This window comes from Solanum stenotomum, chromosome 12, assembly GCF_019186545.1.
Source record: "Solanum stenotomum isolate F172 chromosome 12, ASM1918654v1, whole genome shotgun sequence".
In the NCBI taxonomy this organism is placed as follows: domain Eukaryota; kingdom Viridiplantae; phylum Streptophyta; class Magnoliopsida; order Solanales; family Solanaceae; genus Solanum; species Solanum stenotomum.
Genome location: NC_064293.1, coordinates 42,054,769 through 42,068,086, shown reverse-complemented (window position 1 = coordinate 42,068,086; position 13,318 = coordinate 42,054,769). Strand labels below are relative to the sequence as shown.

Genomic DNA, 13,318 nt, shown 5'->3' with positions numbered 1-13,318 from the left:
TTTCTTTTGTTTGATGTGCTTTATATAACCATTATTAGCTAAAATAAAGAAAAAAATAAACTGATGGAGAATAAGTGCAACTCTCTTTACCAAAATCATCACAAGAGGAGTTTCTTTTTGTGCTTTCCATTATTCCTAGTCAGTAGACATTTTATTTCTATGGCCAGAGAAAACAAAAAGAATTATCGACCTCGAACCTATTCTTTTTGTATCAGTTTTTCAAAGAACCGTTCACTTTGACTTTTCTAGTGAGCAATTAATCTGGCCTTTGAAAAAGGAATAACACAATTTTACCCCAAAAAAAAATGAAAAGAGAAAATACATACTACTTGTAGATATGCTTATCTATTACTTGGTGACAAATTAACGGTTAAATGGATTTGAATGAGTTAATATGAGATGAATCAAATTAATAAATTATTGCGTATTACTTTTATCTTGTCTAAAGTTATTTGAGATGAAATAGGGTAGGTTAAGATGAGCTAAATAATAAGTCATAGCCTAATCCGTCCCACTCTTATCAGTTTTTGATTTTTTTAAAAAAATTGTTTACGATTCGTCTATTATTACCAACAACAATGTCTTTCTTGAACGAATATATTTCTATGGAAAAATAGAACGTCTGGTAGAAGTCTTTGCTAAGGATTTTGTGGTTACCCAATACTCCAATAGTTATGTACGCAAAACTTACCTCTTATCTTAAAAAGGTAGAAAAGTAGTTTTGCAACAGATCCTCATCCAAATAAACAAAATTTGTTTGATTACCAAAATTAACTAATTCGTTGTATTTTTTAAAAAAGTTATATGGGTTAACACATCACAAATGAGTTTTTTTATTTAAATACTTTAATAGTTATATGGATTAAATTGCATACTGAACGAGTTAATAATATGCCTAAACTTAAACAAATAAAATATGTCATACTTTTCTGAGCTAATTTTATCGTCCAATTTAGTGAATTTAATCCAAACACCTTCAAAGGAGTATATATGTATATAGGGTCATGTGAGTTCACTGTACATTTCTAGTCTGATACACCCTACTATTACCCCTTTTTTTATATAACCCTATCTGCCAGTACAAGGTATCGACTAGCAACATGTATTACAACCATTGGATCTAAAAATTGATATATATAAATATATAACTGTGTATTTTTGGAACTTTGTTCATATATAAACATCGTTATTATTACAAACCCTTCACATTCTCGTATATATGATTCCACAAGAGTATATATAAATTTGACCCCACCACAAAAGAAAAAAGAAAAAAATATGGGTCCTCCATGAAATCATCTTATGCTTCATCAAAGAATATTTGTAAAAAGAAAAACACACAATGGAATTTTCAGTTCTAGCTAAGCTGCTGCATGTTCTTTTATTTCCTTTTGAAGACTACACATTTATTCGCATATATTCATTTTTTAAAAAATTAATTTTTTTGGCAGCATCTTCTAATCCAAATAACAATCATTCTTGTACTCAAGTGTTGAGAAACTTTAGGTTGACCCTATGGAATGGTGCTAGCTAGGGGACCACTCCATTATCTTGCATTGGGTTTAGAGATGATTCCTATATATATATATATATATATATATGCATATTTATTTATTTTCTTTATAAAGAAATGACATTAATTAACCTAGAAATCCTGCTTAGTGATTAAAAAAAGAAAGAAATAACCCACCCTAAAAGGAAAAGATGCTACTCCTATAATCCTTAATAAGAAATGCTAGTACAGTATATAGATATATAATCCACCTTTTAGCACTACAAAACCCTAATTACACCCCTTTCATTAACTTGACTTGTTTTTCAATATCCATTATCATACTAAAATTCATTGTAATCTTAAGCATATATAATTCAACCCCAAAGGCTATCGGTTTGTCCAACCCATATTAAAGAGATCACTCATTTCTTTATAATTCAATGTGGAACTTTTCATCACTCCACCTCACGTCCATGACTAAATTAAACATCTTCTCTGCTATTATGTAAAGAAATAAATCTTGAGCCTAACTTAATTTCAAAAGGCTAACACATAAAACAAAGATTGTACAAATCATATTAACAAGATCATTAATTCCTTTTTCATCTGATGTGGAACTTTTCAACACATAATTAATGTGAAAATTTGTAATATGGTGTGAGACTGTCAAAATGATTAATCGGTTGCTAGAAAATATTAGAACTATTGAACGATGGATCCAAACTAGTTAGAAAACTATTTCTAGTTAAAGCATTATTAGCTCTTTCAAATTGTTCCAAATTTATGTGTTCCTTTAGGACCATTGCAATTACATTGAGGAATATTGGAAAATAAATAAAGGAACATACGTCATATAGAGTGTGAGCAAGTAGGCCATCATTCTAAAAGTTGAAGTTTCAGTCAAGTTGACCTAATCCAAACAAATAAATAGTGGCAGACTATTAAGCCAAATTGGCATCTTCTAATTCAATGGAAACTTTCTACTCTTCTCAAACATCTATTTTAACGAGAGGAAGTTATATATGATTTAATATAACTAGTTAAATCATAATAATTTGCTACTCCAAAAACGGACTATGAAAAATGTGGGGAAAAAAAATTGTGAGTACAAGTACTCTACATGTAATTCTTTTCTATGTTAAAAATTAGTCCGTGTCTTCTTCTAACTTTGTACACTATTTGCGATTGAATAGACATGATAAGGGTCAAGTTTAACGTCTACACCAAGGCTCACAACTTAATGGTGATGAGTTTAAACGAGAATTATAAGGACTAATTAGTGATTGAGGTAAACACCTAATATTAAAAGTGATTGAAATTCTCTCAAAATATGACTTTATTAAGCAGACGCATCTTTAGATAGTCAATTTAAACAAAAAAAAATAGGCATATTTTAGAATTCAAAAAACTAAAAGAACTATAGTCATATGGAATGCATGCTTTAATAATTCAATTGTCTGGCATGTTAACGACAAACAACGGTATACAACAAATTTCCAACATTGTCTAGAGCAAGTAAAAGTATTTGTTACTATTATTTTTTTCAAATTATCAAGTACTGAAAGTATTTTTTTAATTATTTCGTACAAATGATGAAGTAATTATCATAAATTTAGGGAAGAAAAAATGTTGAAAGGGAAATTACAGTACATGAGAAAAAACCTGCTTTTGTTTTTGTTGCTCGAGGATTTCTTGAATCTGAGGAAAGTGAAAATCTTTCTTTTTTTGTCGAAACCATGAATTCTATTTTTTTTATTGTCCAAGAATATATGATCGAATCTAATTGTTCAAAATTCACAGAGAAAGTAAACATGCAAACAATAATAGTAGTTGCCAGCATTGGGAATGGGAAAATAGTTGCTCATATCATCTTTCGGCTACCATAATTTAAAACATGACCATTCATACTATATGTTCCCCATGTATTTTTTTGTTCATACATACTAGTTAATATGCTTTTTGTTCCATAGAGGCGGAATCAAAATTTAAATTTTATAATTTTAATATTTATTTATGTTCAATGAATTTCTTAAGATAAATATAGTGTTTGAACAAAAGATACTAAATTCAATTGAATTTGTGATCTATAATCTAGCTCCGCTCCTATTTCTTCACCTTCATTCTATGCATTGTTCTTTCATTTTGGCCTTTATATGCGTCAGTATCCGTGGATATTTATCGTTTATTTCATAGTGATTTGACAAGTTTTCAAGTACCTACTGTCAAAACGACTACCTACCAAAGCTTACCCAAATTGAAAAAAAAATCACTAAATTTTTCTGTCTATTAGAATTTCCAAGGTTTAAAAATTCACATTATTGAATATTAATTCACCCTTTAGTGCTAACTAATTTGAGTTTACTAAAATTAGAGAATACTACACTTGTATCATAACACTTGAGTAACATCACGCTGAAATTTTAATTATTTTTTTTTAAAAAAAAGGTTTAAACGGTATTGAGTTACTCCACCAATTACCTTGAAATTTATGCTCAGATTCTTTCATGTCATATCCACTAAACTTGTTTATCAATTGAACCCACATCAAGCTACTAATAGTACTCGAGGCACCATAGCCAAACCTGTCTTTTTCTAGTTGGATCTCCCAAGTTATTAAAATGCTCCAAATTTGACTTAAGCATCTAAATCTGGGTCAATACCTATACTTTCTTCATATCCTACCGATTTGAGCTTCTCTAACTTTAAAATCAATCCATTGAGCTACTAATATTTCTCCACGCTCACTGTTAGTCAGATGAGCTAGTCTCTTTCCCCTCTCTCTCTATATATATACACACTCCAAAGTTACTCCTATTGAGCTTTCTCTTTCCCTCTACTTCAGAAGAGACAAAAAAATTCACATAAACACCCTATAACAGGTTGTTTGAACACATGTGATAAAGGAAAGTTACACCTATTTGGCGTTAGTTGTGTAAGAATTAACCAAGGAGATTGAAATGGTACGATCAATTGAATTAAGCGTAGCGTAGGTTAAGATTATATGTGGAACATACGACAAGTAACGTTTCACTTTTTCTTTAAAATCATATGGAAAAAATGAAAATGAGTGGGAAATGCGCAGTATAACAAATTAATATGCGAAGTAGCATAGCTCTAAAATGAATTCATGAGTTACTATCTAAACTCTCACGGAAGGTTCGATTCTCAACCTTGTAATTATCTCCCTCATTTCCTTTTTCTCCTCCCCACTATGTAAACTTAAAAAAAAATCAATTTAGAAAATGCTATCTACAAGCACATGCAATCAAATTCCTAAGTTGAAATAATGAGTACTAACATGAGACAGTTCATGTGGACTATGGTCCAAAAAAAATGTACTCGAACAAAAAGGAATAGCCCTTAGTCGAATAATGGTTTCTTATATCTAGAACAGACAAGGCCAGTGCTGGACCAAACCAGGGAATTTCATTAAACATAAAATGAAAAAATATTCACTGCACTTTTAACCTTGGTCTAAATAAATTTTAAAAAGAAGAAAAAAATTCCATTACAATCTATGTTGCTTGGACTCTTCAAAAATAATTATCAGATTCGCTGTATTTTTAAGAATCCAACACGGGTGCAGCTTCAAAAGTGAAGAATCCGTGACAACATTACCAATACAACTAATGGATCCCCAATGGGATTATATATATATATATAAACACATAAACAACAGTTTTACGTACACAATACAAGTTGATATAGCTCATCAACCTTTTTACTAAAGTTGGTACGTCAAACAGGGAGTTTTAAGAGCATTCATATATACCATTATGAATTTATGATACAGCACTTGGTAGAACTGGACCATAATTCATAAATACAAGTAATTATATCTTTAACTCATGTTGTCTCCTTCAATTGCAAAATGCATACTCATTTATTTAAAAATTCAAACAATAGCAATTAATGACCAATTAATATTTGTCATCATAACAAGAACATGGATAGAGAGGTAATCTCTGATAGACCTCCGACTAACATTTTTTAATCTTCTTAATTTATGAGATATTTTCACAGAAAAATAGAAGGAATATATAATTAGCACATTTTCTTCATTATATAAAAGCAATATTGACAAAAAGAGAAGGAGAAAGAGACAATATATATATTACCTGTACAGAAATAAGACGTAATATAATTAAACATTGCTGTATCCTTTGAAGTCTTGGGACATATACATTTTTTTCACACTTGTACGTCTTTTTTTATCTAAAAAAACTAAAATACTGCTCATCTTTTTGTTTTTCTATTCTTTTAACTTCTCCCTAAATTGCTTCTAATTAATGTTCGAACCATTAAATAAACCTATCAACTAATTAAAACCTACGGAAAATTAACTTTTCCAGCTAAGAATACGGTTATTTTCGCTCATAGAGACAAGGTCATTAAAATAAGGTGGTTACTAAATCAATGTGTATGTGCATATTATTGTTGTTTTAATATTTCTCCGCCAAATTCATATGACACATCAAATTTAGTTAGATAATACTACAATTAGTTGGAATTAGGACTAGTCTCTAACCCAAGTGAAAGGTTTTAGCTTAATTAACTATATTAAAGACATAATTTACTAATAATGCTTAGGATAATCAAAATCTCAACTGAGAAGAATGTTTTCAGCTATAATATTCACTTACCAAACTTACGTGAAAGTACTTGCTCCTTTTCATTCTGTTCTTTCTATAAAAAAAAATGATACTCCTCTATCTCAGTTTATGTGATATTTTTCACTTCTTGAGATTTAAAGAGATTAACCAATAATATTCAAAAATGCATTATTTTTATCCTGGTAACATGTGAAAAATTGCAACTCTTGAAGTACTTCTCATATAATTTTTTAATATTTAAATTACAATTTTATTTTAAAATATTGAATTGATGTACTCCAATTTAAATTCAAATTTAACTTTAAACTTCTTATTTTATCTTTACTGACATATATTTATAGGCACATGAATGCCACAACAAAAGACAATAATTCTAAGTTTTGTTTTTTCTTAAACTTCATGCCCGATCAAACAAACTCATCGAGTAACATAACAAATAATTGGAAGAATTGGCAAAGATGCAACAGAAGAGATAGTAGAAATCTGGAAAATGACAGACTGAGAGGAACAAAAGAGGCCTTTCAATGTAATTCAGATCAGATAGTAACAGGCAACAGCAGGTCAGAAAATTTGCAACCAAAGGGAAACTATTGAATTTATCTGTTGCACACAGTTTACCACAGACGTAGACATTGACAATGAAAACAGTAAAACACCTTGATGTATATATATTGTGTACGTAAATGCTCTTTAAATTCTTCTTTTTTTCTCTCTCTCTCTCTACTTTATGCCACTTAATTAATTTTAACTTAATGCGTCTGCCAATGCATTTAAACCAAACCTGAACCAATCAAAAGCAGCAATCCATCTCTTACATGCAAATCAAATCTCTTAGATACTCAAAAGCTAATTCAAGATACAACGGACATAACATAGCAACAAGCCAACAACACATAAAATTCTCTTCTTTCCACAGAGTTTTAACACAGTACGTACTGTAAGTCTAACAAAATTTACTTTGTCACCTTTTTTTAAAATTCCAGATTCACATGTCAATTATATGCAGGCTTTACAGTTAGCATAAATAGGTAACCTATAAACTAATAAATGAGTAATTAATACGTAAAAATAACATGATAGTGTATATGAATATGTTGAACTCTTTACCATACACATATGAAGAGAAGGTAGAAAATGTAGATTAATTAACCAAGGAAGAAATTCCTCCTTGAGTGTCACTACATCGCAAAGGGTTGAGTGTGATGGATAAGATTTCATCACCCTTAGCTAATGAGGTTTCAATTTCATGACTTGTAAATAGAAAAATGCTTTTCTGTTCAAAGAATCGTATGTGTTGCAAACTTTGCTTAGTCGAGTCCATAAGTTGATACTAGGCAGTAATTGATGGAAAACAATTACTATAAAAATTAGTATCATAAAAGATGGCAGGCAATACTACACGTTTATGGAGAAGAAAAAGGTGTTATATTCAAAACACAACTTAGTTCTTTGATCATGAGAGGAACTTTGAAAACATGTCATTTGAAATTTACAATTTCCGAAATTGACCAAGTGAAAGTCAAACGAGAAAATAGTCTGGAAAGAATTAGTTGTAACAGCTATAGCTTAAAACAAAAGGACAAAAATCAAACACTTCAGCTCAAATGGAGAGAGAGACCTTATAAGAAATTCCATGAGAATTAATGGAAATAATCCAATTATGATTGAAATTAGAACAACTTGAAAACTAAACATCATCCCCCTCCATTCTTCCAATTTGCTTCTATTCCAACCCCACCCCCACCCCTAGAATTTTTCAGCCTTAACGACTACTTACTAACATAACTGTATCTCATTACAGAGTAAAAAGTCAAATGTCAATTTTTTTCGGTGTAGAAGAATATTGAAGCTCATCAAGATCTTGGAGGTGGAAAGAATTGCGTACCAGCCATGAAAGTGTTGAGAGGAGCTGGATATAATGAAGGATCCAGATAAGGTGAGGCTTCGGGTGCTGCACCACCACCGCCACCACCACTCGTAGCAGCTGACGTGGCGGTGCCGGCAGCACCAATAAGGTTATGTTGGTGACTAGCACTTCCGCCACCGGATGAGCTTTCACCAGCAGCCATGTACTGATTCTCCGGACCTTGATCATATAGAATTCCTTTAAACACGTGGCCACCAATGTTTACGGCTGTTTGATATGCGAATTGATCATCGGCATCGTCAACGGAGCTCATTCGAACGCAGTGAAATACGGCATTTGAAGTTACTTTTGCTGGAAAATTCCCCACTTCTAACCCTAACCAAATCAAAAACAAATTGAAGTAAATTTAATTGGTTCGAGAAGAATTTGCGTAAAATGAGGTAAAAAGAGAGGCATGTGGCTACACAGATATCAATAGCATAAAGAGAAGAGAGAGAATAGCGTCTTCTTTGTCAGGATTACCAAAACACAGTGATGAGAAGTTTGAAAGATGAGAAAAAGCAAAAGCTGTGGTTTTACTACTATTTAACTACAATGGAAGCTCGTTTTTGTCTTTTGTACCAAGTCGTTTGTCAAAAACAGTCTCTCTACCCAGATTCCTTTTGTGTCGAGTGTACTCTCCCAGAATCCAGTCTTAAAATTATACTATTGGGTATGTTTGTTTGTTGTTGGGAACTCTTTTTTTTCTTCTACATAGTTTTCATTATGATATTTTGTGAATTACTTTGTACGAATGTTAAGCTTTTAGTCCTTTATAGAAATTCTTGAGTGTATATATATAGATATTTCTGTGTATAAGGAATTAGGAAAGACAAAAAAAGTTTACCAGAAGTACTGGAAGGTAATATATGAGTGCATACAAGAGAGGAAGCACTTGGATCCTCTCTTTGCCTTTTGGGGTTATCTCTGTGCAGCTGCAGCGTTTGCTGCTGCTGCTGTTGTTCTTCTTCTTCTTGCTGTTGCTGTAAAGTAGAAAGCTGTTGTTGCCTTTCTCTCCTTTTAGCGGCTGGAACCCAAGTGCTTCTCACATGGGTTTGGCACTGAAAGCCTCGGCTCTTGCAACAAGTCCTACATCTCATGTGGGTACAATCTTTCTTCGCTTGATTACCACAATCTTGGCAGCTAATTCCCCCTCCTCCACTCCTCATCATCACCAAACCCGATCCTCCTCCTCCCGAAGGAGGGTCGTGATCGGGCCGAGCCACAGTAGGATAACCGCTATGGCTCGGCCCGATACCTAATCCCACAGCCGTTGTAGGATAAAGATCTTGAAGCGGATTAATTGGATGGCGAATCTGAGGTTGGGAATTAGTGTTTTGCCATAACTCAAAACCTCTGTAGGTTGTGGGCAAATCTTGATGATGATCATTTCTGTACAAAAACCAATTACTTTCTGGAGCAATTACAGTAGGAGGATTATTGGTGGTCTCCTGCTGATCTTGGCTGGTACTTGCTGCTCCACCACCTAGTGAAAAGAAGCCAGCCATTTTGTTGCCTCCTTTAAGCCTTTTCCAAAATTCAATTGTGACTGACAATCCATAGCAGATCACGAACACTGGGTTTGATTATGACCCAAGAATGATATGGGTAGGTACCTCTCCCTTCACTTTTTTCTTGATTTGTGAGTATAATAAAAGAAAAGAATAAGTTTTTCTTTTAAAAAAAAATACCAGTTATTGTCTGTACTATATAAGCGCGTGACAGTAAGAGGGCATTTGGCTAGATAAAAGTTGCAGCTTTTTTGTTAAATTTTCTTGGACAGACAAAGTTGAGGAAGAGAGAAGACTTTTGTAGATAGAGATAAATCACAAAGAAAGAGATGGAAGAAGTAGTAGTCCTTTGATATTTGCTTTTTAGGCTTGTATTATGTGGCTTGTGTTTTGGGAGCATTAAAGAGGTAGACTCACAACTCTCTGCAACGCCGCCATGGCCAAAAAAGCAGCAAACGTCTCTCTCTCTCTGCTCTTTCTGTTCTGCAAAACACACACACACACACACTAATTTAAGTTTCTACATACACAGAGCCAGTGCCAGTACCATTCTCTCTCTATAAACTCACACTTAAAATCGATCGGTGGTTGTAAAGTGTTTTTGTGCTTTTACTAAGCAAGTGTTCTTTCTCTCTCACAATTACTTACTTATCATCCTATGGTTCTAAGACAAATAAAATTCCAATCTGTCGGCTATTCTTTTGACACGCGTCGAACACTCAGCAGTTGCTTCCTTTGGCCTTTGTACCTCCAAAAACCTCCTGCTTTATGTCTCTATCCATTTAATTGTTTGTTAATGAATACAATAAGATAGTCCTTCATTTTTTGTTTCCTAATTACCATGCAATTATGCCCTTAAATTTTAGATTAGCATATCACATACTAGCTTCTCAAATATTTTTTACTGAAATTAGGATGCAAGTTTTAAAATGCTTTATTTTTTAAAATATATTTCACTTTTTTTTGTTTTGTAAAACATGAAATATTCATAAATTCGACATAAAATTATTATTTTTATAATGAACTAGAAAATACAATATTCTTAAATTATAGCATGATACTATTATTATGCTTTAATAAAAACTAATATATTACAATTACTAGCTACTACAATTTTTCAAATTAAAATTATTTAAGAAGATCTATAGGTACAAAAAAGTAAATAAATATAATGATATTAACTAATTATTTTTTAATATAATCATCCAACAAACAATCTCTTTACAATCAACATGCATTTCCAAATCAAATGACCGAAAAATGATAAATGAAAATTAGTTGGGATAATAAATAAATGGTCTTCTAATTTTTATAAACTATAAAATTTGGGATAAATTTAAAAAGAAATCTAAGGATAGGCCCAAAAATAAGTGTTTAGACGAGCATTATTTTATTTTATTTTATTTTTGCAGTATTGTAATATTCATTCCATCCCTGTATGTTTTTGGGTCCATTTGGTTCACAACTTCACATAGTAATGATACTGAGATTATTTTGTTATAAATTATTTATGTAAAAACTAACAATAACAGTTATTTTATTAAGGTTACTAACAAAAAAATATTGCTATTCTAGAATGATTTCTCACACTTATAAAATTATGTCGGACATATTTTTATTTTTGTTGTCACTAATATTTAATTTTCTCTTCTTAAAGAATTAATTTATTCCTGTTTCTATCTTTCGATCGGCCACATGCATTTCATTAATGTCATTAAACTTCTTTAAATTATATCGTTCTAAAAAATATAGGAAAAAGATATTTGTCTACTCTGTTTTAGGCTAGTCTTTTCCATCTTTTTTTTTCAGATTTCGATAACGATTCTTCATTTTTCGTTTCAGCTCTTCTTCTGTTAGTTATATACTTCTACTTTTCCTTTTGGGAAAAAGACCTAATACAATTCTTAACTTTGTCACGAAGAGCTGATATAGCCTTAATATATATCTTTACTGTTATATAAATGACTCACCTATATCCTTTTCTTCTAACGGAAGTGAAAAACTAATTTTTAATTATTTTTTAAGAAAAAAATATAATCCCATATGGGTATATTTAATCCTCCTCAAACAATTTATTTTTTAACTTTTTTTTATTTCAATGACTAATTTAGATTTATTATTTTGATGATCGAATTTATTTATGTTTCACTAATATTCTTGTAAAATTTATTATAAATGACCTAAATTATTTTTTTTTAAATACAAAAACTAAATTACAATATAGCTGAAAAAATAGTTTTAAATTACAATAGTCACACAAAAAATAGTTTAAATTTTTTTCTTTACACTAAGGAATGAAAGAAAAAATATAAAGTAAGAAACTCAAATAATGATAATCAAAGAAGTCAAAAAAATAATTCATGTATGAAAAGAAATTAAAGTATACCTTTTTGGTTTAAAATAAAGATTAAAATATACCTTGAACTTTGCAAGAAGGATCATATATACCTCTAAATGATTATAAAATTGTCAAAAATATAAATTTAAAACTAATTTTTCATTTCCGTTAAATGAAGGGTATATGTTAGTTCATTTTGTAATGGTAGGGGTTTATGTGAGTCGTTTATATAATGGTACGGATATATATGAACCACTTTCATAACGAGAAGCATACAGCTCCAAATGGCAAAATTAAGGGGTATATCAGACGTTTTTTCCCTTTTCTTTTTAACTTTCTGAAAGCTAAAATAATAAAATAGTTGAATTAAGGAGAATATGATTAGAGTCGTAGTGCACAAAACATGGGAATATAATTTAATTTTATGTAACATATATATTGAACTAAAGTGAATGGGATAGTTTGTCCACTGGTAAAAAAATTGTTATAGCTTTATTTAACTAAGCTTGAAACATTACAGTGGATATAAGTTTAGCTCACGCATATATGCTTCAGATCATTACTTTAAAAAAAATATATTAAATTAGTTTTTTTCACTTAAAACAGGAAAAAAAAAATTAAAAAATTAACATATGTCGCAAACATGTCTATTTGTAGTAATTACGACTAAGCAAACCTAAAATATGTAATGAATAAAACTTACTATCAAGTTTAGAGGGATCAAAAGGTATTTATGTCAATTTCAAATAAATTCTTTTGTTTAAATATTTGACAGAAAAAAAAAAGTGAAATATGTCGGATCAGCAGTCCATGACTGGTAGGGATGGCACTTGGGCGGGGGCGGGCGGCGCGGATTTATCTTAACCCGCAAAATTTTTAATCTATTTCGCTCCGTTTCGCATAACATTTTTTTTTCATTTTCAACCCGTCCCACCCCACCCGGATAGACCCGTCCCCATGAATTCGCCCGCATAATTTTTTCCTTATATTCTTTTTCTAGTTAAATTTTATATTAAAAATAAAATTCATAAAAATAAATTCATTTTTTCATTAAGTTTTATTAATTTAATAGATAATGACTTGAAAAAATATTTTTTTGATGTGAATTGGGAACATGTAATAAATTGTATTATTTTTTGTTGAATCATTTTCATTTACTATCTTAAATATTTTAGTATATTTTATATCACTCTTATAACCGCATTAGTTTTTAAAAAATGCACTCCAACCCACCCCACATAACCTTAATCCCCCCCTCCCCCGCCGCCAGCCTCGAATATTCTTAAAACTCACCCCACCCCATTGCGATCTCTAATGACCGGCGCTTTTCACCAATTCCTTTCGTCTCATTTTCTTTTTATTACGTTTCAAAAAGGAAGTTACATTTTTATAATTAAAAATTAATTAAGTTTACAATTTTATTTTTATTCTTTCTCGAATGTCATTTTTTAGAAA

At 30.9% G+C, this 13,318-nt stretch overlaps 1 protein-coding gene across 1 annotated transcript; it reads right to left on the bottom strand.

The window, feature by feature from the left end:
- Window positions 1–7,796: 7,796 nt before the first annotated feature.
- LOC125849550 (protein EXPRESSION OF TERPENOIDS 1-like) lies at window positions 7,797–10,042 on the bottom strand. The gene is made up of 2 exons (XM_049529643.1): window positions 8,862–10,042; window positions 7,797–8,350 (listed from the first exon to the last, which is right to left on the bottom strand). Exons 1-2 carry the CDS (start codon window positions 9,520–9,522, stop codon window positions 7,962–7,964), a joined length of 1,050 nt encoding a protein of 349 aa, XP_049385600.1. The 5' UTR covers window positions 9,523–10,042; the 3' UTR covers window positions 7,797–7,961.
- Between the last annotated feature and the right edge of the window lie 3,276 nt (window positions 10,043–13,318).

What these genes read in the sequence shown, in the direction of transcription:
- LOC125849550 (XM_049529643.1), bottom strand. Translation starts at nt 9,522, where the DNA reads ATGGCTGGCTTCTTTTCACTAGGTGGTGGAGCAGCAAGTACCAGCCAA. An exon ending in ATTACCTTCCAGTACTTCTG is followed by an intron (nt 8,351 to 8,861) that starts GTAAACTTTTTT and finishes TGATTTGGTTAG; the next exon opens with GGTTAGAAGTGGGGAATTTT.